This window comes from Diplodia seriata, assembly GCF_021436955.1.
Source record: "Diplodia seriata strain FDS-637 chromosome Unknown scaffold_2, whole genome shotgun sequence".
Lineage (NCBI taxonomy): Eukaryota > Fungi > Ascomycota > Dothideomycetes > Botryosphaeriales > Botryosphaeriaceae > Diplodia > Diplodia seriata.
In genome coordinates, this window is record NW_027117309.1 from 990,325 (window position 1) to 1,014,345 (window position 24,021).

Here is a 24,021-nt window from a genome sequence, read left to right on the forward strand (position 1 = left end):
TCTAAGGTACTCAACCTCTGAAGGCCGCCTATATGCAATGGGAACGGGCGGAAGCAGCGTCAGACACAAGCGCTGGGTCTGGCTCTCGCCCTATGAGCGTACTATCATCTGGAGCAGTAAACGGCCACGGCCTCGACGCGCAGCGGCTCCCCGTCCCCCACCTCAACTACTCCTGCGCCGTCATATATTCTCAAGACGCTTCGTCGCGAACTCGATAGTGGAAGCCTTGAAGTCGAGACAGTGGCGGTGTGGGGCGTGGGGCCGGTCGGCCTGCTGGCGGCATACAGCGCGGTGATTCGCGGCGCGAGCAGGCCCATCCTGACGCTGTAAACTGAAGTGAGGCACAGGCGTACTGCACCCATACCTATGGACCAGCGCCTCAATCCGGAAGCGCTGCAAAATCTCGAGATCAGATCTTTCGCTGCTTGAGTGCACTTCCCAGCATCCAGCACGAGTCATCAATAGGCTACCCCGTTTCAAAGGCCGCGTTCGAAGTGAGGTTGCGCCCATCATGCTGCAGCGCCAAATCAGGCATGTGCGGCGACGCGACCGCCAGCGCCGTCACCGCTGACAACAGCAACTCCGCCAGCTCCGCCCCCTCCCCCAACACCAACCTCAGTACCAACACCAGCGGCCAATACCTTGCCTCCCCTTCACACTCACAAGCTGACTCTGGCGCCGCGCGCCGCGCACCGCGCCGCGGCCCCTGCAAGCTGCCGCTGTAAGTCACACCCGCCTCCCCTCACCCTCACCAGCGCGCGCCCAGTACGACCGCCGAGTCTGACCGGCTCCAGCAAGCCCCCGCTCGTCACGCTAACAGGATCTTTCGTCCATCACCACAGCAGCCCAACGGCATGGAACACCACCCCCACCAGCAGAGCGAACGGGATGGGGATCCATCTCTTCGCCACGAGCTCAGGCGCCATGGTAAGTCCGACCTGAGCCCTTGACACTCCCAGCTGCCGTTCCCTTCTGTTGCTAACACTCTCCAAAGTACGGAGTTGGCGAGGACGTGGAATCGGCTCGCGCCGAGTTCACCACATAGCATGAGAGACGACAGGCGGGACTAGCGAGGTTCTTGACCTTGCGTGGACGTACGAAGCGCGTCTTTCCGCACTGCGAGAACGAACTGTGCTGGTTGGAGGCGTTCACCGAGGTCATCGCCTGGATGGAGGACCGCTTCCCGCGGAGGCTGCGGCCGCGGCTGCGGCGCTGCAGAGGTTGTCTCAGGACAACTCATACAACAATCCCCCACATGAGGTTACCATCGCCATGGATCGTCAGCGAAAGCGCCATGGTAAGTCTGACCTGAGCCCTTGACACTCCCAGCTGCCGTTCTCTTCTGTTGCTGACACTTTCCAAAGTACAGAGTGTACCGGGCCGCCCGCTCGCGCGCTCGCCCGCCCGTCCACGCGCCCCAGAGCCTTGCCCGACAGCGCAGCCTCCACTGCCGCCACCATGTACGACACCCAGAACCTCACGTCACCTGCAGACGCGGTCGAGGCGCTGCCAAAGAATTCGAAAATCACCATCGGCGCCTGCGTCGGCAGCGCTGTGGTATTCCTTCTTCTTCTGGCTGCGGCCATGCCGCTCGTCAGTCATGTCGAAGCGAAAGGCTATGTCTGCGCCATACTCATGGCTATGGCGAGTAGCCAGTCCCGCCGGCGCCACCGCCAACAACGCCGCCAACAACGCGGCCAACTTCGATGCCAACAACCAGACCATCAACGTCGGCGGCGCCTTCGCCGAGTACCACTGGGTGCCCACAGCAGCCCGATGAGAAGGGCTGTTCCCCTGTGCTGACAGGGAATGTTGGCGCTGGAGATGGTTGGGATATGTCATCGAGGCAGAGGGAGTCCCTGGCAGCCCGAACAAGAAGGCCCCTCGTGAGAATGAGAGATGGAGAGAATACATGGAGGAGCCGGTAAGTGATTATGGGACTCTTCGTTGTGAGAGAAGGTGGCTTGCTGACTACTTCTACCTTGAAGCCATCGGCGGCAACTCTAGCCATACCCTTCTCCGTCAAGGAATCCGTCACCGAGGAGCCCAAGCCTGGCGAGCAGGCGAGACAGACCTTTGGCTTCGCCGGCCTGCAACCCCTTAGAGATGTCCCAGCCGCAATTCCCGCTCCTTTCACGATTGACCCGTGCGAATCCGCCGAGGCAGCCTCGTGTCCTCGGCGGATTCGCACGGGTCCCATAGTGCTTGTCGATACCCCCACGTGCCGCAGCGTCTCGCGGAGAAAGAGATATGCCCAGAAATCATCGGTGACCAGGTGGTGAGTACGCACTACCCTCCTCTCCCCACGCCCGTTCCCTTTTCTCTTCCACACTCCTGCACCGATTGCTAGGAAAGTCACTGACGCGTCTCCTAAACATAGTCCTTGCTCAGAACGCCTGGCCTACCAGCTGCGGCACCGTCATAAACGAATCCCACATGATTTCCGAGGTCACGATGTCAAACCCAGCCTACCTAGGCTGTCATTCGCCGGCAACAGCAACCGGAAGACGCCCTCTCACCTTCCACACCCACTCTGCGCACACAGTCTCTCAGCATCGACGCTCACTCACCGCGCTCACGCTCCTCATCAACCTCCAGCACGAGCACCCTCCGGCCCTCCACCGCGCCGCCGGGTCCCGGCCATCACCCCCACAACGCCGAACAACAGTTGGAAGCCCTCACTCCGACTTACCATCAGCGCAACCATGTCGGGAACTGGAAGCAAGATCATGCTGCAAGACGGCACCAAGCATATAGATGACATGGTGTGTCGCTGCCGGTGGTGCCTCAATGCGACCTTCCTGTCAAGGTAAGGCAGCGCCAGTGCATGATAGAAATTTTAGGGACAGGTGCTAAGCGCGAGCAGGCTCGTGTCGACGGACGAGTTTACCGACTTCACCATCGTGTGCGGCGGGCACGAGCGCAAGGTAAGCACGGGTAGCAGATAAAAGCTGAGGCGATTAATGACACAGCGGTTCCAACGCTTCCGCAGATCTCCAAGCCCTGACACCACGTCACTTCAACACAACGCCGCCGCTCCTTTTTTGCCAGATCTGCCACTCGCTCGCGCGCTCGGCGGACCGCAGCAAGACCCGGTAGCTGCTCCTTCGCAAGATCTCACACTCTGTCGCGAGCTCGGCGCGCCGCAGCAAGACAAGGCGCTTGACACCAACACAATTGCACCGGCTCATCCTCAGTGCGGCATCGACGTACTTCCCTCCCTCCCATGCCACTGGCCCACTGCGGAAGACAGCGCTGCCACCACCACCGCCCATCCCACCCCGCCAGACGCCAAGGCGCTCGTTGAAAACCAAACTGGGTTCTTTCGCCTGCCGATCGGAGCCCAGATGACTGACATTCGTAACGTCGCTGCGGCGACGAGCAAAGACACGCAAACACCATGGGTTCTTCTGCCCGCCGATTGGGGTCTGGGCGGCAGCGATGGCAGGAGCACCGCCGAGTCCAACGGACAAGACGCGATCGGGGCCCAGATGACTGACATTGGTAACGTCGCTGCGCCGACGAGCGAAGACTACGTAGGGTGTCCCCTTTTGCCCTGCCCCATTACATGGCGAGTTTGTTGCTGATGCGTCGAACAGCACAAAATCAAGCGCGACCAGTATGGCATCCTCTTCGACGTTGCAGATCGCAAGTAGACCGGCCACGACATGGCTAGTCAGCTGATGAAGAGGCAATATGGGTCAATGTTAAACCACGCACCCGAAGTCGACCCCACGGCTTGACTGGATTGACCCATATTCCCTCTTCATCAGCTGACTAGCCATGCGTCTCAACAAGTACAACCCACGTAGCGATAGCGGAGAGGATGGTATGAGGAAGCATCACGACCTCGGAATGCCGCCCTCCCAGCGCAGGGGTCCCTAGGTAAATCGTCCACCGCGGCATATTATAGGCTAGAGCTTATTAACATAACCCGAATAGGATTTTGACCCTCCCTCCTCTACGTTTGGCTTTTTCCATTTAGAAGAGCCTGCAGAAGATCTCGACCCTGCGCCAGAACCAGCATCGGACTCAGAGTCCGAAGGATTCGAGGGCTATAAGGGAAAAGGACAATCTTGGAGATGTTACAGCCACAGTTCCCGCTGTTCTCACGACTAGAATGCGCGATTCAACATCTCCCACGCCGCCCTTAAGGGCGGTCCGCAGCCGTAGCAGCAGCACCATGAAGGATATGCTCGCCCGAGTTTCCCTTCTGTGACACGAATGGACAGAGGGGGATCGCGTGTCATACGAGCTGGAGCAAGAGCGGCTCGAGCAGGCTGAGAAGGAAGTAGCGGTCCCAGCAGTATCCGGGTCGGGCCGTGGCGATCGACCCAGGCCTGATCGCCGCGGCCGCGAACGCCATCAACGACACGGCCCTGAAGATGACAAACCTCGAATGCGCGATTCAACATCTCAACAACGCCGCCCTCAAGGGCGAGCTCGTCCCAGCTTCCGCCCCGCCCAACCACGGCCCGCCTCCCGCCACCCTGCACACGTCGCTGGCCATCACGGCCGACAACTTGAACAATCTCCGGGCAGACCTGTCGGGCTGGCAGCACCAGCCGATGGCGGCAGACTGCGCAGGTAAGTCGTCCATTGCCCCGCATCATAGACTGCAGCTCATTGACACGTACCATAACAGAACGTAAATAAGAGACACACAAGCTCGAGGATACCTCGAGCGTTCTGCTACCGAGTCCACCGAGGACGGATCCCCTGTGAAGAAGAAGAAGGGAAGGGCGTCTCCACTGGAGAATGGGCCGCCTTGTCCAGGAGCGGTTCGCGTCGGTCTGGCAGCAACCACGACGCCGCCGCCTTCAGCGTCAGCCGCATCCGCAACCGTAGCAGGAGTAGCAGTGTTGGTGTTCGTTGCGACTATCGCCAGTACCAGCAGGTGCTATCGCCGGTTCAACAGGAGTACAGCGGCGTCTTCCGCGACTCGGAGGGCCTTCTGATCGAGGGAAACATGCGCGACGGTTACCGCTACGTGAACGAGGAGGACTACGAAGCCGCTGCCGACAGCTATGCGCGCCTCGAGAGCACGGGCTACTACGGTAGCAGTGACGGCGGCGACGAGCAGGACGGAGACGAGTACTACGGCTACGCCGACAACGAGGGCGGAAGGGGTTGTTATACATTCGCCGCAAGAGCAGATAGCATCTCATAGAGGCGCATTGGCGGAATGAGAGATCGGAGTGAAAGTACAATTCGTGTCTTGTTTGTGACGACTCCTCTCGCACTTGTTGCACTCGTGACGCAGGCTAGAGTGGTTCATCCCTCGTGACGTGCTGTAGTAGACGCTGTCACAGCGGTCGCTTGCCTAATGGAGGTGCAGTTGTCGGGCTTTTGCTGTGATGGTGACACGCTAACGATATCCACACAGTGGCATACCTTCTCATCTGTGACACTCTAGGCCGTAGGTAGGCTCCGGCACACAGAAGACACCGCATGGCTGGTGGCTGGAGCTTAACGGCCGGCGCATTCACGAGCACGACAAGAGAAGTATCAGACGACGAAGAAGTCTTTCCGAGTGAGCACAGCAATTCATTCGACCTAGCCTCACAGCAGAGGAAAGGGCCCTTAGCAGTAGGCAGAAACCCCGTCAGTCTCCCTTCCTCAAAGCAACCATCCTCAGAGCCCCTCCCTCCCTGCACAATGTCGATATACCTGCGGTTCATTCAGCCCGCCCCGGTAGCGGTCCGTGCGGTCACCCCGATCGGTCCAGTTCTCGAAGCTCCCGCCGCGCGATCCTTCTACGCTCCGGGGTGGAGGCGCGGTCGAAGAGGGCGATTACTGTATTTTTTTTTTTCCACCGTTAGCTTTTGATGTCGTTTTCGTTAAGGGATTGCTTGATTGGGAGAGAGGGAATGGGGGCAGCGAAGGGAGGTGCGCACTGTTGCAGACGATACGCGTGTTGTTGTCGAAGAGATCGCGGTCCCAGCCGAAGGCGTGGGCTAGCTCGCAGGCGTATTCCCGGGGGAGCCAGTCGAGCAGCAGGAGGAGGACGCGGAAGGAGGCGGGGGAGGGGGGAGGGGGGGGGGGGGGGGGGGGGGGGGGGGTGGTTGCTGGATGCCATGGTTGCGAAGGTGTTGTTGTTGGCGCAGAGGGATGTTCGTGTCTGTGGAGGTGTTCGGTTCTGGGTGCGGGTTGCGCCTTGCGAGGGCGTATTTGCGTTGGCTCAGCGGGCGTCGGCGCCACCAATCCTGGTCTTCCGGACTGCCTGTCGACTAAGGTCGGACCAAGCTATCCGTGCGTGCGCCGTGGGGATTGGGTGGCCCGGCTGAGCCTGCTGAGGGTGGGGCTAATTGCGCCGCCCGCCGCCCGCTTGACCTGACACCCTCCATCTGCAAGCCACTCCGCCATCCCATTCAACACCGTTCACCCAACATGGCGCCCTGGAGCAAGATGGCACTGGAGGCGCGCAACCTCGTCTGCAGTAGGTCCCCGCCTTCCCTCCCCCGATTAAGCGCGCAAGGAACTCACAAACCATAACCCCAGTCCAACTCAACGTCCTCCACGAGGCCTACTACAAGAACTTCGACGCCACCGAGACTCTCATGGGCGGGTTCGACCAACACGGCCTCTGCACCGTCGCCGCCGTCCTCCTCGGCAAAAAGAAGCACGAGGGCCAGCACCTAGTCCTCGCCGAGGCTTCCGACCTCCCCAGCCGCGAGGACGCCTTGGTCGAGCTCATGCGTAGCCTGTTCCAGCTCGAGGCCGTGCTGAAGGCCGAAGGCCAGACCAGGGGCCGCCGGTCTGAGAAGCGTGTGAGTACTGCCCCCCGGCAAGCTTCGGACCTGACAGAGTGCAGCATGACTTCATCCGCCGCACTTCCCTGCAGCGTCATGTCTGGAACGCTCAGTCTTCTGATGAGGGCGACTCGGCTTGATTCGGCTGGTGGAGGACGGCGAGACGCGAACCGTGATGCGGCTGGGCATTGTGGATCGGATGGCAGTTATCTGGGCTGGCGTGACAAACGTTGGAGGAGTGCTGCTTGCGACTGGTTGGGAGGCACAGATGGACGGGCCAAACCTCTTCTCAAAGCTGTCCACTTTGTGTTTCTTGACTAGCATACCATGAGGTACACAGTAAACATACCTTTGTCGAAAACGGTTCTACAAGCATCGTGATATTTACTGACGTCTTTGCTGTTCTGTGGGCTTTTCAAAGGAAGTGAAGGTGTTTTATGAAACACCACATGGATATTCCGCTTTCCTATGACGCCGGTCTCGTGAACCAGCCGAAGCAGCTAGTAGGCTATCGAAGACGAGAGCAAGACATAGGCGGGGGGCATGAAATCCAGAGTGACCCGCATGGGGACGTCGTAGATGGGCAACGACGCGACCTCGGTGATCGTTACGGAAGACTTGGAAATGCCGTGCGCCTGCGAAGGGCGGTTTAGCGGCGTCGCGGGCGCCTGGCCGAAGGACGAAACAGAGGCCTGGAGGGGCGGACATTATGGTGTGAGGCTCTGAATTCGTGACGGTGGCACGCGATTTGAGGGGGCACGGTGTGTCCGCGGGGGATTCGGAACTGCCTCCTACAAAGCCGAAAATTGATGCTGGAAGGACCGCACACATGAAGCAAAGGCACTACTCCAAGCCTCGCTGATCCGGTCTCGCTCGAATCGTTCAACCCTGGGTAGTGGAGGAATGCCACACAATCACAGCAGACTCAGTCGGAGGCACATCAGCGCCTCGTCATCCGACCACTGCGTGGAGAAGACAACAGCTGCTCTGACGTTGGAGGCTCGGCGGCCGGGACATGCGCCATGCATTGGCAAATAGAACACTGAGTGAAGCGGACACAGCATCACGACCAAGGGCCAACGAAGCGACGAGTTGCAACGGCTCATCAATTGCTATCTGTATCCTGCCCGAAGCGCCCCCAAACAGTGTTCGCCCAGCCTGTCCGCCGGAGTATCGCCATAACCTAGCTAGGCCTCCCTAAGTATGCATGCCGCCGTCTCGATTTGTCATTCCGCCGGCGTCCAGGAATCTCTGCCACGTATGTACAAGGAAGTTAGCGCGGTGTCAATCATGTTTTGCAGCAGGTGGCGGGAAGAAGGCGCGGTCAGGACTCTCCTAAGGTTTGCCTAAGGAGGGATTCCTCATGGTTCGCTCAGAACGAGCTTGTTCAGGAGAAGAAAGTTGTAATCATCTGCATTGTGGGCTTTGAATGGGCGAGGTGAAGCGCTTACCTTTGCAATGAGCACGCTATGGCGGCGAGGGCAGAGCGGAATCTGTGTACAGGCCAAACAGCGTCAGCGGATTCGTGATAACGAGTCGAGAAGGCAGAGTGCGGAAGGTAACAACGCCGGTCAGATATTTTTTTTTGATCATCGACAACCCCAAAACGAACAGTTATGTTGTCTTCTGTGCGATAACGAACGTAACATTGTACATTCATCATATGGCGAGAAAGGAAAACGCAAGGAGAGGATCCATGGGTCACTCACTGGGAGGCAGCGAGCCATGACAAGTGGCCCAAGCAATCGGGCGCGGAACGACGCCTGCGGTACCTGAGACTCGTGGGTCAAAGGCTCTGCACTCACACGGACGAAGGCAGATGCCGGTTGGCGCCGCTCGTGCGGCCCAAGATCCTGCCATGATTGAAGGAAGTTAGCGTTGTCTCTCTCTCAAAAAAAAAAAATCGGTTGAGATTGAGGAATAGCAGGGCTGCCATCAGACGAGAGGTGTGAAGTAGACTTTGTTTCTTCGCATCGACAACCTAAAGCCAAACAGCCACCCGAAGGCAACCATTTGAAGTGGTTGTCTAAAAAGTTCTGTCTTTTCGTCATCACGCGGCATGCAGGTCGCTCCGTGGATGGGTACGGAACAGACTTACGCGGGCGAAGAGGAAGGACGGAAGACGGCGAAGGGGCGCGGATCTTGACTTGGGAGGTTCTGCAGTGCTTGGTTTTCCACAGTTAGCACGATCTCTTGCGAATCTCAGAGGAATTTTGACAAGGTGATGGAGCCGCCACTCAGAAAAAAAAGTACAGTGTTCAGGGTTTTTCGCATCGACGACACGACACCCAAGATCAGTAGAGGATGTGGTTGTCTGACAAAAGTTCTTTTATATCTCATCATCGGCGAGTGCTTGGGGGAGTGAGAAGAAAAGCACTTACAAGCGAGAGGAAGCGGTACGAGCAAGGAGGAACCGAGCGAGCTCTGTAGAAGTCCTAAGTTAGCGCAATCCTTGACAGCTGCTGTGCTCGTGGGAGGAGATGGAATCGCTGGTCTCAGACAGTCTCTTTTTTCTCTCTTTTTTTTTTTGGATCGTACAGGAGACTCTTTGTTTGCATGAGCGAGCTGAAAAGAAACAGACGATCAGGTGCTTAAAACTGTTCTTCTTAGAAGAATGGGAGTCATCATAACCAAAGGGCGGGCGAGAGAAACAAAAAAAAAAAAAAACTTACAAGGACCTCGACACTGAAGAAAGAGAAAAGAGAGAGGTGGGACCTAGGATCACGATGATGTTGTCAGCGCGTGTCCCACAGCTTTCCTGATGGCAGAATGAGCTTGACGGTCTGGCCTCAGACAAAGTTTTGTTATCGTAAGCAACCTGACACCGGAGGGTGGTTGCTTCAATGCGTTTCTGTTTTCGTCATCACGGGCCAGGGGGGGGGAAAAGAAGAAGAAAGGGAACCTCACAGGGACCTGAGGACACACACGAGCTCCAGGATGTCAAGACCGACTTGGCCGGGGACTTGGCGAGCTGCGGCTTCCACCAGCAGGATGGGCCGAGCATAGGGTACACGCGTCGGGCGCGGAGGCAGGATCGGTGCGAGGTCGCGGAAGATCTGGAGATGTGCGAGGGAGTCAGCAACGTTCAGGTCAAGTCGGAGGAGGGTGGGTGGGTGCGCTTACTGCGTGGGCACGATGCGGGCAACGCGTCGTGGCGTGGCGAAGGTCGCCGCGAAAAGAGGCGGCACTCCTGTGAGAAAAGGCACGAGGTTAGCAAGGTCCTCCAGCGTCTGACTTGAGAGTGGAAAAAAAGAACAAAACAAAGATGCGCTCAGCAGGCTCTTGTTGTTAACATTTGCAGACAGGCTTCCACCCCAGCTAGCTTCCAACCCTGGCCCCATGCCGCCAGCGTGCAATGGCAGCAGGTTCCTGGTGGTAGCCGTCTGAGGCGGAGACCGGACGCGTTCAAACGCAGTGGGCCGTTGTCATCATCGCGCAATGGGGTCGTGGGGTGGAGCGATTGAGACTTACATGGAGTGAGATCGGCACAGGACAGGCTACGCGAAACGTGAAAGGGTCAGCCAGATCTTCCAAGACGTGACACGGAAGGACTGGTTGAGTTGTGTGTTCAGAATGGAATTGTATGATCATCGTCGAGCGGCTTCCAAGAAGAAACCAGAACGATTTCATTTGAAGTGGCATTGGCCCAAAGGACCGTCATCATTTTGCAAAGGAGGGTACAGAGGGGGTGGCTTACGTGGAGTGGAATGCGTTATCGAGGGTCAGGTGAGGAAACTGCGTACGAGAAAAGAAGTTAGCTAGATCGTCTTGATCAACACGAGAGAAAGAACAGTTGATTGTGTGTGCTCAGAACAAATTGGTTGTGTAAACATGTGTCGAACGATCGGTTCCCACCGGCTTCCGACCCTGGCGCTCTGCTTGCGCATGCTCCAGGTGGTAGCCGGGCGAACGAGTGACCGCACGCATTCAGACGCAGTGTCCGTCTTTTTTTTGGTCATCATTGCACAATGGAGGGCCTTTGGGGCGGGATGAGAGTGGCCCACGCGAAGTGAGATGAGCCTGTGACGACGGAGTGTGACTTACTTCAAGTGAGATGGATGCGCAAGGACGCGCATGAGCGGGAGGCGCCTGTCCGACGGAGGATTGAGCCAAGAAGAGCTTGAGACAAGGATAGAGCTCTTGATCCAAGCCAAAAGGCAAAGAGCGAAAGAGAGAAAGAGGGAAGAAAAGAGGTTGTGGAGCGCCAGGGTCGGCGGGCGGGTAGATATGCATGCGCTAAGCGAGCGGGAGAGTGGCAGCACGCGACGAGAATGTAGGCCCGGCAACGGCTGTTGCCTGGTGCGCTGGAAACTCATGGAAAGCACGCGTTCGGGCACTCTGGTGTCTGTCAAAGTGACCGCCCTTGGCGCTAGCCCCCGCGCCGAGGGACCCGGGGGCAGCCAAGTTTTGGAAAGGCTGCCGCCATGTGAGAGAGCACTGCCGCGTACGGACGCGACGAAGCACTTGCTTGATGCCCTCGAGCGCTGCGCAGCTACTGGAGTCCCATCCGGGCTCGTTCCTTACGGTGAGGAAGAAGAGACGCGCGGCTTTGATGTCCTGCGGCTTGAACAGCTCCATTGGCGGCGCGTCAGGCTGGCGCTGATTGCCCCCCGATGGTATTCCAGCATGCCCAATGCCCGGTGTCGCGCGTCTCATTATTAGCCAAAGCGCCAGGGCGAAGCTACTGAGGGTGGAGCCTTGCGCTCGCCGGTCTTTCAGTGCCCGCGGGCTACAGGCAGCCGTGGGCAGCAACACGCCCCCTTCGCCACTCTTGAGCCTAAGATACGGCGATCTTGGGGTATGGCGCCCATTTCGCGCACCTTTGGCGTCCAAGCCTTCAGCCTGCGCGATCATAAGAGTTCCTTGTGGCGTTGCGCCGTCTTAGCTGACCTCCCTCTACTTGATAGCGAATTTGAGTCGCGACCCCGACCCACGCGAACCCGACCGCCAACGGCTTTGTCGGTCGCCACCGCTTTTTGACTACTCCACCGCGCGTCTGCTCTCTTTACAGCAACAGCCGTCATTCTTGCGGCCCGCCGCGTGTTATCCATCGCGAAGACGTACGGACGGCTCCGCCAAAAGCCAGCTAGACGCGACCATCTACTGACTTCTCACCGCCCGCGCCACCAACCACTGTCACGTTGTAAACTCGACATCCTACGATTCGGTGCCATACAACCCCGCCAGTACAGCACAGCGGACATGGCGACCGCTCACACATTTTGGCAAGCACTGGAAGAACACAGATACTATGCTCATCTCAAGCGAGGTTTACCCACAAAGTGGCAGGGTCACATGGCGAAGAGAACGCTTGCACAAGCATGAAACCAAGCGCAGACCAATATCATCGGTAAGGAAGAAGATTGTCTCTTGTGCGGAGGCAGCCTCCCGTTGCCAATTTCTCCATACGATTGTTGCGAGAATCCAGGCAAGCTCTCTGAAGGCCAATACTATTACCTGCCCGACAACAAAGTGAGGAGATCAAACAATCTACTTCTATCGTGGCAGACGCATCGCAAAGTCTCCTCCTACATCTGTCAGAGTAGTCACACTTCACCCCTCGCAAGAATTTCACTCAGAAGACTGACTTCTAGCTCTCTACGCAGTTCAGTGTCGAAAACCGTTCTTCTACCGAGCCAATACGTCCTCGATCTATCCATGAACACCGCCATAATGCCTATCCTAAGCCCAGAGTGGCAGAACGGCTCATTTTCCGGCTATTACCTACAGCGCTTCATACTTCCCGCGTTCGTGCAATGCAAGGCACAGAATATCCAAAGGAATCATGGAGACTTTGTTACGGTGGCAGGTATCCTGGATTGCTTAAGCTTTATCAGCTCATCACAACAGTGCTCCAAGGGCAGATAGCACCACATCGTTCAGTCGGTCGCTAAAAGGCGGAGATGCTTACCTGCCGCGGAACTGGTATTTCACGAGCGCCCGGGAGCATGTTGCCACACTTGTATGCGTGGATAGAGGACTGGACGTGAGACACTCGCCTAACCTATTCCATGTAGTGGACGGTCAGATGGTAAGGGACTATCCATGGCTGTGCGTATTAGAAAGAGGAAGGCTTGGTGCGGTATGGATGCGGTTCGAAATCTTCCTTGCACACAGCGACCTGTCTGTTGAACGAAAGCCCGGGAATGCTGACTGGTAAGTATGTTGAGGGTTCTGGGTACAACATATCGGCTAACTTGCTCACAGTGGGTCTCCTGCGCCTGTCATAACGCCTTCATTCTGGGATCAAACCACAGCCAATGTGTCTCATGTGCTCAAAGCTATGATGAACGGAGTGTGGGCTATAACGCATTCATTCAGCGAAGAAACTCGTCAAAGCAGCTAGTTGTGGACGATCGCAAAGAACCGATAACGTGATGTTTACTGCGCCGGATGGAACCGCGGCTTTAGAGAGTAGCAGCGTAGGGACGAGATTCATTGCTAAGTAGTCTGCGTTTTCGGCGCCAGAACCTACCAGCTGGGTTGTGCATGGTTGTCCTCGCGGCGTCACGAAATTCCAGAAACGCAAAGAAGACAGGATGCGTGCACTATCAAACAGGGGAGAGAGGCCAAGCCATTCAAATCGAATTTCCTGATTAGAAGATGATTGTGCCACAAGCGTGACAGCTTGTCCTACAGTTTGCTTGATGATCTATCTGGCAGCGACTGGGCCTGAGCCAACACTATTTAATTTCATTTGAACCCCTCATTCCCAACATCCCAAAAAAAAAAAACACGACGGAAAGAGCGTCCAACGACGAAGAAGTTCACAATGGGGGGCTTCGAAGAAATCTTCTGCCTAAGAAATCGAATCAACGGTAGGCAAGCCTTCTCTCTTATTTCCTCCCTTGGTCGCCGAGTTTGACAACTGACGAAATTTGCAGAGAACGGTCGCTACATCAAATACGGTAGCTATCCTGATGTGACGGTTGCCACAGCGGCAGTCAAAACACTAGAGGGATGGCAATACCGCGGCTACCTGATGGCCAACGGGTTACCGTGGGTCAAGACTTCACTGTACGCGTCACGGTTTGACGCACTGGCCCATCTGGATCATTGGGTAGAGAAAGAAGTGAACTCGGCGCTTTCGAATTACAAATGCGAGGAGGTGTAATGCAGGGATGGTAGAGTCGCGCAGGGCTCAGAAGTGGTGGTTGCGACAGTCAAGGCTCATGGGGGCGTTAGCATCACATACAAAGATGAAGATTCGATTGTTTCCCGCGCCGTGACGTCTGTGCCGAGTGGCGTTGCGATGCAAGGGCACAAGAGCTGAGGGCTGGGTCCGTGAGGGACGATCTAACGTGTTGGGGAAGGTTGAGCCCCCTGCGACCCGAGCCAAGTCGTGCACAAGCTTTTTGCGAGGGGTGGGTCCGTCACACGCTGCCAGGCCATTTTCCGCCTCTAGCGTCAGAAATGACGGTCCTAGTATGACACGGCACTGCGCCCTGATAACCGGACACTGGGTCGTGATCTGACGCAGAGCCCCGCGAGCACACATCTGTCCTTCCAGAGCATAACAACGGCTGCGGAATACCGAGCGTGATCCAAGCATTGTTGAAGATTCCGACAGTGGCTCCTGGGAATGACGCGGCCCTCGGCTCGCACGCTTCGGACTCGGGGTCGGGCTTGCGATGTCGGACAGGAAGCGATGCCGAGATTCGCAATGCGAGCCCCGCATTCCCGCGCGGCCCGCCAGGCAGCAAAGCTTTCTCATTAGCTGGTGCTTATCTCGACCTTCATTCATCTTTTCTTCCTCCCTCTTCAACTCCAACAATCGAGGTTCCTTGAGCGAGCGAACTGCTGTCACGCTGCGGCGTGAACCCCCCTTCTCTCACACATCACGCAGTGCGCTGCCGAAAACCGACGGGAACCCCACACACCATCGCAATCGCATCCATCGGCACGCCCGGAAACACCATCACACCGCAGAGCGAAAAAACCCCCCTCAGCCCTCAGACCACTCCAACTCCCATCCATCCACCACCACCATGGCGCCGCCCGTCCTCCGCAAAATCGCCGCCGAGCTCGGCCTCCCCACCATCATCCACGCGCCGCGCGATCTCCACCTCATCTTCTTGACGCGGTTCCTGCGAATGGCGGGGTACGGCGGGATCGCGCTCGTGCTCGCGCTCTTCTTCGCGGCGCTATCCGTCTCGGACGAGCGCATCGGGCTCTTCATGACGCTGACGCTGCTCGGCGACGTCGCGCTGTCGCTCTTCCTCACGCTCGTCGCGGATTCGCTCGGGCGGCGCCGCGTGCTGCTGCTCGGGTGCGCCGGCATGGTCGTCGCCGGCGCCGTCTTCGGGCTCGCGTCGGGCTACTGGGTCCTCCTGGCGGCGGCTGTGGTTGGTGTTATTAGCGTGAGTGGGAATGAGATTGGGCCGTTTCGCGCCGTCGAGGAGAGCGCGTTGGCGGGCTTGGTGCCCGGGAGCGCGGCGCGGAGCGAGGTTTTTGCGTGGTATGTGGTTGTCGGGACTTTGGGGTCGGCGGTCGGGCTGCTGGGCGCCGGGTGGGTCGTCGAGGCGTGCAAGAGAAGGGAGGGTTGGGTGGAGTTGGATGCGTTTCGCGTGGTTTTTTGGGGCTATGGCGCTGTGGGCGCGGTCAAGGCCGGGCTGACGATGCTGTTGAGTGAGAGGTGCGAGGTCGATGGCTATGCGGCTGCTGCTGCCGCCCCTGCTACGAGCACCGGGAGGGGCGAGTACCGCGCGGTGGGGAGTGGCGACGGCGGACCTGGCGGGAGGAAGGACACCGCGGCCGAAGACGCCGAGGAGAGCGAGCGCGACGTCTTCCTCACGCCCTCGCGCTCGTCAGAGGAGGGCGCCGCCAACGACGACGACGACGACACGAACGAGCGACCGCTCCCTCCCACGCCGCCGCAGCCTGCGCCGCCGCCCAAGCCGAAGATGGGCTTCGCGCAGCTGTCGACGCCGACGCGCTGGATGCTGCTGAAGCTGTGCGCGCTGTTCTGCGTCGACTCGCTGGCGTCGGGCATGGTGCCGTACTCGCTCATCAACTTCTACCTCGACCGCAAGTTCGGCCTGCCCAAGTCGACCCTCGGCGCCATCGTCGCCGCCACCTGGGTCACGTCCAGCGTCGGCAACGTCTTCGCCGCCGCCATCGCCAAGCGCATCGGCCTCGTCCGCACCATGGTCTTCACCCACCTGCCCTCGGCCGTCTTCCTCGCCCTGATCCCCGCCCCCAACGTCGTGTGGTTGACGGCTGTGCTGCTGGTTGCGCGCGGTACCCTCGCGAGCATGGATCAGGCGCCGCGGTCGGCCTTCTTGTCGATGGTCGTCCGGCCCGAAGAGCGGACGGCGGTGATGGGCATCGTCAATGTCGTCAAGACGCTCAGTCAGAGCGGCGGGCCGTCGGTCACGGGGTTGCTGGCTGGTGGTAATAGGTTCTGGATCGCTTTCGTGGTGGCGGGCGCCATGAAGGCGGCCTATGACTGTGGGCTGCTGACGCTGTTCGTGAAAGTCGAGAAGAAGGCCGAGGGTGCCATCCAGCTGGACCAGAGAGAGACGCGCGATCTCGTTGATGAGTTCGAGCTGGACACCGATGACGAAGCGTTCGACAGCGGCGATGACACGCCGGGGAAGAGGAGGGACTCGGCAGCCTGATGCTTCAAGGTATAAATTCGAGTGGAAAGTCTACATACAGGAAAGCTAATATCGCAACCGCAGCCTTCAGTCTAGCGTTTATCCCTGACGATCTCGTAGCAGGCTTGAGCAAGTTACAAGTTTCTTCCAGCTTAGATGAGTGTCCTCTCTTCGATTTTGCTGCTGATTTCGTGCATACACACGTCGTCCACGCCAACATCTTCAACGCTCTGCCAAAGACTCCCCCTTTTAAAATCACCACTGTCATTGCCACGGTCCAACAAGAAATCAGTCTGACTCCGATCATCCCCCTCCTCCCTCCTGACCCAACCATCACCGTCCCACCGATACTTATTATCCCCATCCCTCATCGACACATCCACCCAATTCCTCCTCCCTCCGTCAGGCCTCCTCTCCACCCCCCTCGGCGCCACCACCACCTCCCTCCTCCACCCAGGCCTCTCTCCATCCGTCGTTTTCACCACTCTATTTCTCCTGAACCACTTCGTCGTCGTCCTCGTCGACATAGTCGTCATCCTCGTCCTCGTCCTCATCCTCGTCGTCGTCCTCGTCGTCGTCTTGAACGAGATCCTCGTCGTAGTCGGCGTCATCGACAACATCGTCAACGTCCCTTCCAACACACTGGCTGCTCCTCCCACCTCAAATTCCTCCTTCTGCGCGAGCACCAGCTGCAACCAGAACTCCCTCTTGTCTGCGTGTGCCTCGCGCACGTGCTCGAACATCTCGACGATGCTGCCGAAGACTTGGCGGGCGGCTGGCGCGCAGAAGCCGCAGATGCGTTCGCAGGGTTTGAGCTTTATGGTCATGGGCTCTGTTGAGGGGGAAGCCGTGAAGTCCGGGAACCAGTGGTGGACGTGGTCTGGGCCTGTGATGTTGCAGGGCATGTTTGCGTGTGTGGGTTGGGTTTGGCGTGGTTTGGAGTTGGGGGGTTTTGGCGTGGTTTGTTGCGGGGTTCTGGCTTTGGAGAGAACTGTTGGATCGGGCGAGGAGGTAGGTGCTTCGCGGAGAAGCTGGGAAGTTGGTGTTGGAGAGGTGGGATTGTTCGCGGGGTGGTGCTGTGCTTGTCGGTTTGGGCTCTTTGTGGAGTCGTGGATGTGGGACACGGTGTCTTGAGATTATTTGACGAGGCTGGTTCAGTCGCTGGTTGTGTTCTTCGCATCTTCCGTGTGGCTAATGCGTCCTGTATTTGTACACTGGAGTCTTCGAGTTTGGTCTACTGTATTTCAGGGTCCAGTCAAAAGTGTGAGGGTTGCCTGCGATGGCGGCACCAGGGTCCATGGTACGTCCATCATTGAACCGTCGGCATGCTTGGAAACAGACTCTTCTATCCATTCTCAAACTTCTGCTCGAACATAAATTCACTTGGAGCGATGAACAATCGTTCCATCGCGGGAAAATAAAGGCCATATGGATCGCCCAATTCCACGGTATGTCCACGCCCAAAGAAAAGTAATGACCGAGCGACGCGCTGATAGGGATGGCTCAGGAACATTCCATCCACGAAGCGGAAAGACCTACGTCTCTGTTCCAGACTTTGGCTGGCGAAAACCGCACTGACGTGCGAAACGTTTGAGACACCTCGGGAATAAGGCGGGGAAGCTATCGATTCTACCAACGCCACAAAGGGTCCATTCCAGTCCACACGCTACATACACTAGCGGTCCGTTCCTTAGTGCAGAAGCTGCGAGAAGTTTGTCGTGACTCCTCAGCAAAATCCCCACCTACCGGGGCTGTTGGTCTCCACGTCGGAGGCTCCAGCCACCATGCTATCTTCACTGCCCTACTGTTGGAGCTGAGCAAGACGGAGCGGTGAGTTTGAGTGTCGCACAAATGCGTAGCAAGGTGGTAGCGCGGTGAATCCCGCTGTGTTCGCTAATCATGCGCCTGCCCGTTTGCTCCGCCGCACTCCCGCTTGAATTTAAGAGCATAGTCAGCCTGAGCCTCCGATAGCCCATAAAATTATGTTAACAGGTGGCAGGTTGCCCGAGGGCTTCCTTCTCATTGCTCTCCAACTCACAAATGTTCACCATCACTTCCGCTATTTTGTCGCCTCAACCGGGTTACGAAATGCCTGTCATACCACCCTCCATAAACACGTCTCTCCCTATGTCGACCAACTGTCGCAACGAGTATGCATCAGCTTTCCCCTCCCGGACACGATGATTAACTAAGTCCTGTTGTCCAGTGGCGAGAGCAGGAAACGTCTTCATCAGGACGATGATGAAACGAAGCTCTCAGACGAAAACATGAAACTCTTGAGGGACAGGGCGAAGAAGCAAGAACACTTGAAAGATAGCAAGATTGCCCGAAGGAAAATCTCCGAGAAGGAGAAAGAGTATTAGGGGTTGCACGTACAAATCAAACAAGATAAGATCGAGACCCACAAGCTCGATAAAGAGATTGAAGAGTTCGATAGGGACATCGAGAAGGCTAAGCGTCGTAACGAGGAGCTTGAAAGGGAGTTGGGGCCCTCGCGGACGCAGCCGCTGCACCGCTTATAGCAGCCCAAGTGGTCCGCACGGTTGGCCTTGCACCGCGCTTCCTCTAAGGAAATGATCGTCGATCGCGACTCTGACTGCAGCGAGGGAGAGCTTATTGCTGTCCAGAATCCCGGGAGCCGTCCGGTCCCCACACCGGCTTCCGCTCTGGGTGTTCGAAGTGACCAGGCAAACGGTACCTCGCCAGCCGAGGCTCATCAACGATCCTCCACCAGGGTAGACGGGACCTGCAGCCGAGCAACTGACGCATCCCGTCTATCAAGTCCAGTCCGTAGATCATCCACATTGGCAAGCAGACAAGTGGCGCCGAATGGCTGTGAGTGGAAGCCGGACCGGGTCGACAAGCGGATCTCAAGGTACGACTCCATCTGGACGCCGGCGGGGAAGGCCTCGCGAAGTGGAGGATTCCGTAATGATAACATCGGCAAAGACAGGGACCGGCACATATACCAGCCAGAAAGAAGGTCGTCTTGTCGGATTCTCGGCGATAACCACTTCCCGGTCGTTGCGTAAATTTGGCTTAACCTTCTTGAGCCCTGGTTAGAACGATACATGGTTGAGGACCTGATAATAGCGTTTCAGAACCGCGAAATGCATACCGACTTCGACGTGCTACTCGCGGAATTAGCTTCAATCTCCACACGCTGGAACCCTAGGAACTACCTCTGCTCAGAGAAGGGAAACGCCACCCGATCCACGTATAAGGGGCGCATTAAAAGAACGTGGAACCTGTCTTTCTATGATGGCGGCCCGCACTTTAAGATGGCGCTTTCGATTGCATGTAATGGGCCGTTTGATGGTTTCCACACAGACGACGACGCCGAGCCAAGTCCCGTTCTTAGGGCATTTCTACGAATAAAGGCCGCCCGTACGAACCCTTGTGACCTTCACAAGCTTCTGATAATCCTTAGCTGCGATTCCACAGATGAGTGCAGAGAGTGTGGGTACTATGCCAGAAATATAGTGCGGCTCGAAACCAACCTGAACGCGCTTGCTGAACGGGAGCGGAAAGCTGTCAAATTTAGGTTGGAGAAAGGATGCATAGAGAGCGAGCTTCTTTGAATTGTGTAGCCTTGAGCCTTCAGCGTGGTCTCTATCGGTTTTTTCTCTTCTCGTTTCCTTCTTAGTCCTTTTTCCATCTTGTATCATCTGCGTCAAGTCCAGTGACATTTTCCATGCTCAAGGTAGATGCATCCGACCATGATTTCTTCCTCCGCTTTGCGGCTATACTAACATTCCAAGCTGATGTGATCTTGATAGAGAGTGTTGGTCTGGTCAAAGCTAACCAAGAACAACATGAATCACATACACACACACACATTCCCCACCCCGTACCTTGTCAACCGCAACCCCCATCTCCCCTCGCCCACCGACACCGAGCCCCTCCCCCTCGATGCTCGCTGTCAATGTGCCGCACACCATCCCAATCATACGTGTTTGTTCCAGCCAGACCAAACCGGATCACCGGCGTTCCATCGCGGCTGTGTCTCCGCGGTTCTCCTTACGTACCTCGGTCGACGCGGCAGATGAGGGCGGCGGTATCGTTCGCGCGGGCTACGGACGAGGCAGTGGCAAACGGCGCGATCGAGGCGTGGGGACTGTCGTCGTCGAAGAGGCCGACTGCGCGGCGGCGGCGGGGGCGGAGTAAGGATGCCACGATGCAGGCGGAGGGCGGCGGTGGCGGCGGGAGGAGATGGTGTCGCCATGCGGTCGCGCCGCCCGACGATGGGGCACGCTCCGACGGCAGGAATTCCTTGGGTGATCTTCCGACGACGACGACGACGACGACGACGCCGCTGTGTCGGCTTGCGGGTTGGGCTGGTGGTTGGGCTGTCGACGTCGGCGCCGTGGACTGGGGGGCGCGGGTGCTGCGGATTGCTGCGGACTGCTGCTTCCTTGTTAGGGGGTCGGGACTTGCTCGTTGTTGTTGTTGTTGTTGTTGTTGTCGGCATCCGGCGTGTGATCCGTCTTCAGTGCATTTTGGTCTTCCACAACCGTGGCGTCGGGCGTGGGGGAACTGGGCGACGGCACCGGTTCGTTATTCTCGTCTGCTCTCGTGCTCTGTCCGGCGGCCACGGCCGCGTCCGCTTCGACCATAGCTATTCTCTTCTCTCCTGCCTTGATCTGTCAGCGCCAAGTTCCAGTTGAGCGGTAACGGCGAGCCACTTGCAGAGAAGAGCGGACGTACGGCTGCTATCCTGGACCTTATCGCTTGACTCTGACTTTTCGCAAGTGCGTATTCGGAATCTATGGCAAATTATTTTCTGGCTTGGACCATGATGATTTCGGCGCTTGCCACGGTCTGCGAGACTGGCGTTTGTTGTAGCTGGCTGCGAGGGCCTCTTCGCCGCGTCGCTCGGATCATATTTCGGGAGGGTCATGGCCAAATGGAAGAAGCGGCTGAGAGCGGCAGTCAGGGCAATTGACATGAGGGGGCTGCAAGCCAAGAGCTACCCGGTGGCTGGCCGATGGAGCCGGCAAAGCCGCGGGGATTGACTCCAGCAGGCGCGGTCCCTTGAGCGGGAGTGCCGTCTGTGGCGTGGATCGCGCCAGTGCATGAAATCCATGGCTCCACCAACCATACCCTCGCCTTGGTCGTTGCTACCGTCTGTCAGAAACTTTCGCGCTCATGTGTCGCACACGGGGTCTTCGCGCTACTAAGTTGCCCGCTGCAAGAGGCGCGGTGCTTCATTCGCGTCTCTTTCGCACGTGTGGGAGTTTGCCCACGACTACACAGCACCGATTTTGCCGGGGATTATGGCGTAAGTGGATGTTGAGACCCATCTTCACAGCGCTAATGCAGCTGAGGCAGTCCCCGATTGTCGCACAGACATGTCGCTTCTCCATTCTGCATCTGTCGCCCCAGCGCCTGCACCCGCACCCGCACATCCGTGTCAATGTGGCCCGAGCCAGCGCGAAGAAGACCCTGTTCCCTGCGATACACGTCATCCATCGAATGCTACCGTCCTCGCCGGCTGGGAATGGCCTGAAACAGGGAGAAGAAAGTCAACACAAGTTCCGAACGGCGGGTGCGCGCACAATCGATAGCGCCAATCGCACGCTTGATTCACAACCTAGGCCACGATAGGCTATTCATGGGTGCTCAGTTCCGCCTGGATCGCTAATGCACATTTCCTAGGGAAGTTACATCAGCTAACCATGGCGAAGGATGCGGTGTGCTGCGAGGCAAACGCAGAGCTCCTCAAGCGCGATAGCACTCCACCACAACACCTCTACCGACCCACTGAAGGCCCTCCCACGCCCCTCAACCATCAATCCTGTAGTGCAAAAGCTGTGCAATAATTACTTGTCCGCTATACGCAAAGAAAGGAGAAGCACCAGATCGAATTACCAAGGGGTTTTCGAGCCCCCTGGTAGGCTACGCTTCCATGCGCCCTACAAGCTGTTTCTGAGTCGCACAAGCCTCTAACTTCAAATGTAGCATGCGACTATGCGGCCCATCAAACGCCAAAGGCAACCAGGCCGCTCACAATCGCGGCAGCTCAACGCCCTGAAAGCAATCGTCTTGCGTGCCACTTCAAAACCAGCAAACAGGCGTAAAACGACTGACCAGACTCGCAGGCCCACGTACTCTTCCAACCGCAAAACGCGCCTATCCGAGCCCCACGCCGAACAAACGACAGCTCCTACAGCATCCACACAGTACGCCGCGACCCGCCGGCCCCACATCCCCAGCCCGAACAAGTGGTGGAAGGAAGGATGCATACGTCCAGAAACGTGCATCAGTGCCGAAACCCCTCCCAGCCCTGCAAACAGCGGAACCTCGCATCACGATCCAGCTCGCGGGGAACTCTTTCACTGCCTCTCACCTCACGCCAATAACTGACCGGCAAACCGCATGGAGACACCAGCAGCCGCCGCGTCGACGAAAAGCAGAAGGCGCCGCAGCATGGGGCCGCCGCAACGCAACGCAACGCATCGCTGGCTGCTGCACGAAGCCAAGAAAACTAACAAGAGAGCAGTTTGGAAAACGGGGGCGGGCGCGCTCCGGCCGACCAAACACGGGCGGATTGCCTTTCGCCTTCTCTTTCTGCCAGGAGTTTGTTTCTGCGACAAGTTCTGACTTTTGCAGCCAGCTCCCTGCCGACAGCAGGCGTCCCCTTTGACGGCGTACATGCGTGTCGGACATTGCTGCAGAAAGAACCCGCCGCAACTTGACCCCCACACTCCCGCAGCCGACCGCGAGTCAGGGGTGTAGAAATGTCTGGATTTGGCTCTGCTGGCCTCTTTCGTGAGATCGTACGGCCCTGTATACCTTCTCCTGCGCCGGTTCATGCCGGCGGCTTCCCGTCGAGCGGTAGACTGCGACATACGTGAAATGGGGCCTCTTGGAAGCAAGGGCAGTGGAGCATTGGCTGGGATAGTGTGCTCTGGAGATTGGTGGGGGGGTGCGAGGTTCCGCTTGCAAATAGAGGGGTGGCCAGACGGGCCAGGCCGGCGAGGGGAATTCAAAAGGAAAAGCGGGACATGAGGGAGGGAGACAGGGGGGCTGGCGTCCTTTCGGAGAGCACACTAGAAGCTGGGGGGTAGCCTGAATGGCGGAGCACTAACATTGACATTGCACAGAAAACCACGCTGTTGTTGTTTGAAAATGCTGAAGGGAAACTTGGGCATGCATTGCTACTTCTGCAAACTCTCCTGCGCCCAACTTGGCATCAGACCGGATCTCAAACAACACCCTCCCCTCCCTCTTCAAACAGGCTCAACTCCTTAACCGCATGGACCCTCAACCGCATATCCAGCCAAGCTCATCTACCATTGAAACAATAAAAACCCCACGGCCCACAGCACCAGCGAGAATTGCGAGTACCAAGAAGAACGGCATGGCGAGGGGGTTGTAGACGGGGCGGGAGGAGGCGGAGGACGGAAGACCGGTTGTCGAGTGGAGCTGTTGAGGTCGTGGTTGCTTTCGGACCAGGTGTGCGTCTCTCAAAAGGTTTGGAAAGAAGGTTTTCTCCGATCAAAGGTCAACTGAAGGGAGGCTTAAGGGTGAGGTAGGTCCAGTGGTGTGAAGTTGTTGAAGATTTGGACGAACTCGAGCAGAGTAGGCGCTCCTCGGACTCAAGTAGAAGATACTGTCGGCCGCCACCCTCACATGTTAGCTTCGCCCTTCATCCACACACACACACC

The 24,021-nt window shown here is 57.6% G+C and overlaps 5 protein-coding genes across 5 annotated transcripts; 4 read left to right on the forward strand and 1 right to left on the reverse strand.

The window, feature by feature from the left end:
- Positions 1-1,584: 1,584 nt before the first annotated feature.
- SLS55_001681 (uncharacterized protein) lies at positions 1,585-1,780 on the forward strand (the record flags this gene model as incomplete). The annotated part of the gene is given in 2 exon segments (XM_066773172.1): positions 1,585-1,593; positions 1,610-1,780. The coding sequence occupies 2 exon segments, from the start codon at positions 1,585-1,587 to the stop codon at positions 1,778-1,780; spliced, it is 180 nt and encodes a 59-aa protein (XP_066635739.1).
- A 2,605-nt stretch (positions 1,781-4,385) lies between these two features.
- SLS55_001682 (uncharacterized protein) lies at positions 4,386-5,170 on the forward strand (the record flags this gene model as incomplete). The annotated part of the gene is made up of 2 exons (XM_066773173.1): positions 4,386-4,587; positions 4,728-5,170. 2 exons carry the CDS (start codon positions 4,386-4,388, stop codon positions 5,168-5,170), a joined length of 645 nt encoding a protein of 214 aa, XP_066635740.1.
- A 1,220-nt stretch (positions 5,171-6,390) lies between these two features.
- On the forward strand, positions 6,391-6,892 carry SLS55_001683 (uncharacterized protein; the record flags this gene model as incomplete). The annotated part of the gene is made up of 3 exons (XM_066773174.1): positions 6,391-6,439; positions 6,502-6,770; positions 6,815-6,892. 3 exons carry the CDS (start codon positions 6,391-6,393, stop codon positions 6,890-6,892), a joined length of 396 nt encoding a protein of 131 aa, XP_066635741.1.
- Positions 6,893-15,335: 8,443 nt separating this feature from the next.
- SLS55_001684 (uncharacterized protein) lies at positions 15,336-16,372 on the forward strand (the record flags this gene model as incomplete). Its single annotated transcript, XM_066773175.1, has 2 exons — positions 15,336-15,343; positions 15,388-16,372. 2 exons carry the CDS (start codon positions 15,336-15,338, stop codon positions 16,370-16,372), a joined length of 993 nt encoding a protein of 330 aa, XP_066635742.1.
- A 465-nt stretch (positions 16,373-16,837) lies between these two features.
- SLS55_001685 (uncharacterized protein) lies at positions 16,838-17,178 on the reverse strand (the record flags this gene model as incomplete). Its single annotated transcript, XM_066773176.1, is given in 2 exon segments — positions 16,838-16,993; positions 17,011-17,178. The coding sequence occupies 2 exon segments, from the start codon at positions 17,176-17,178 to the stop codon at positions 16,838-16,840; spliced, it is 324 nt and encodes a 107-aa protein (XP_066635743.1).
- Positions 17,179-24,021: the final 6,843 nt, after the last annotated feature.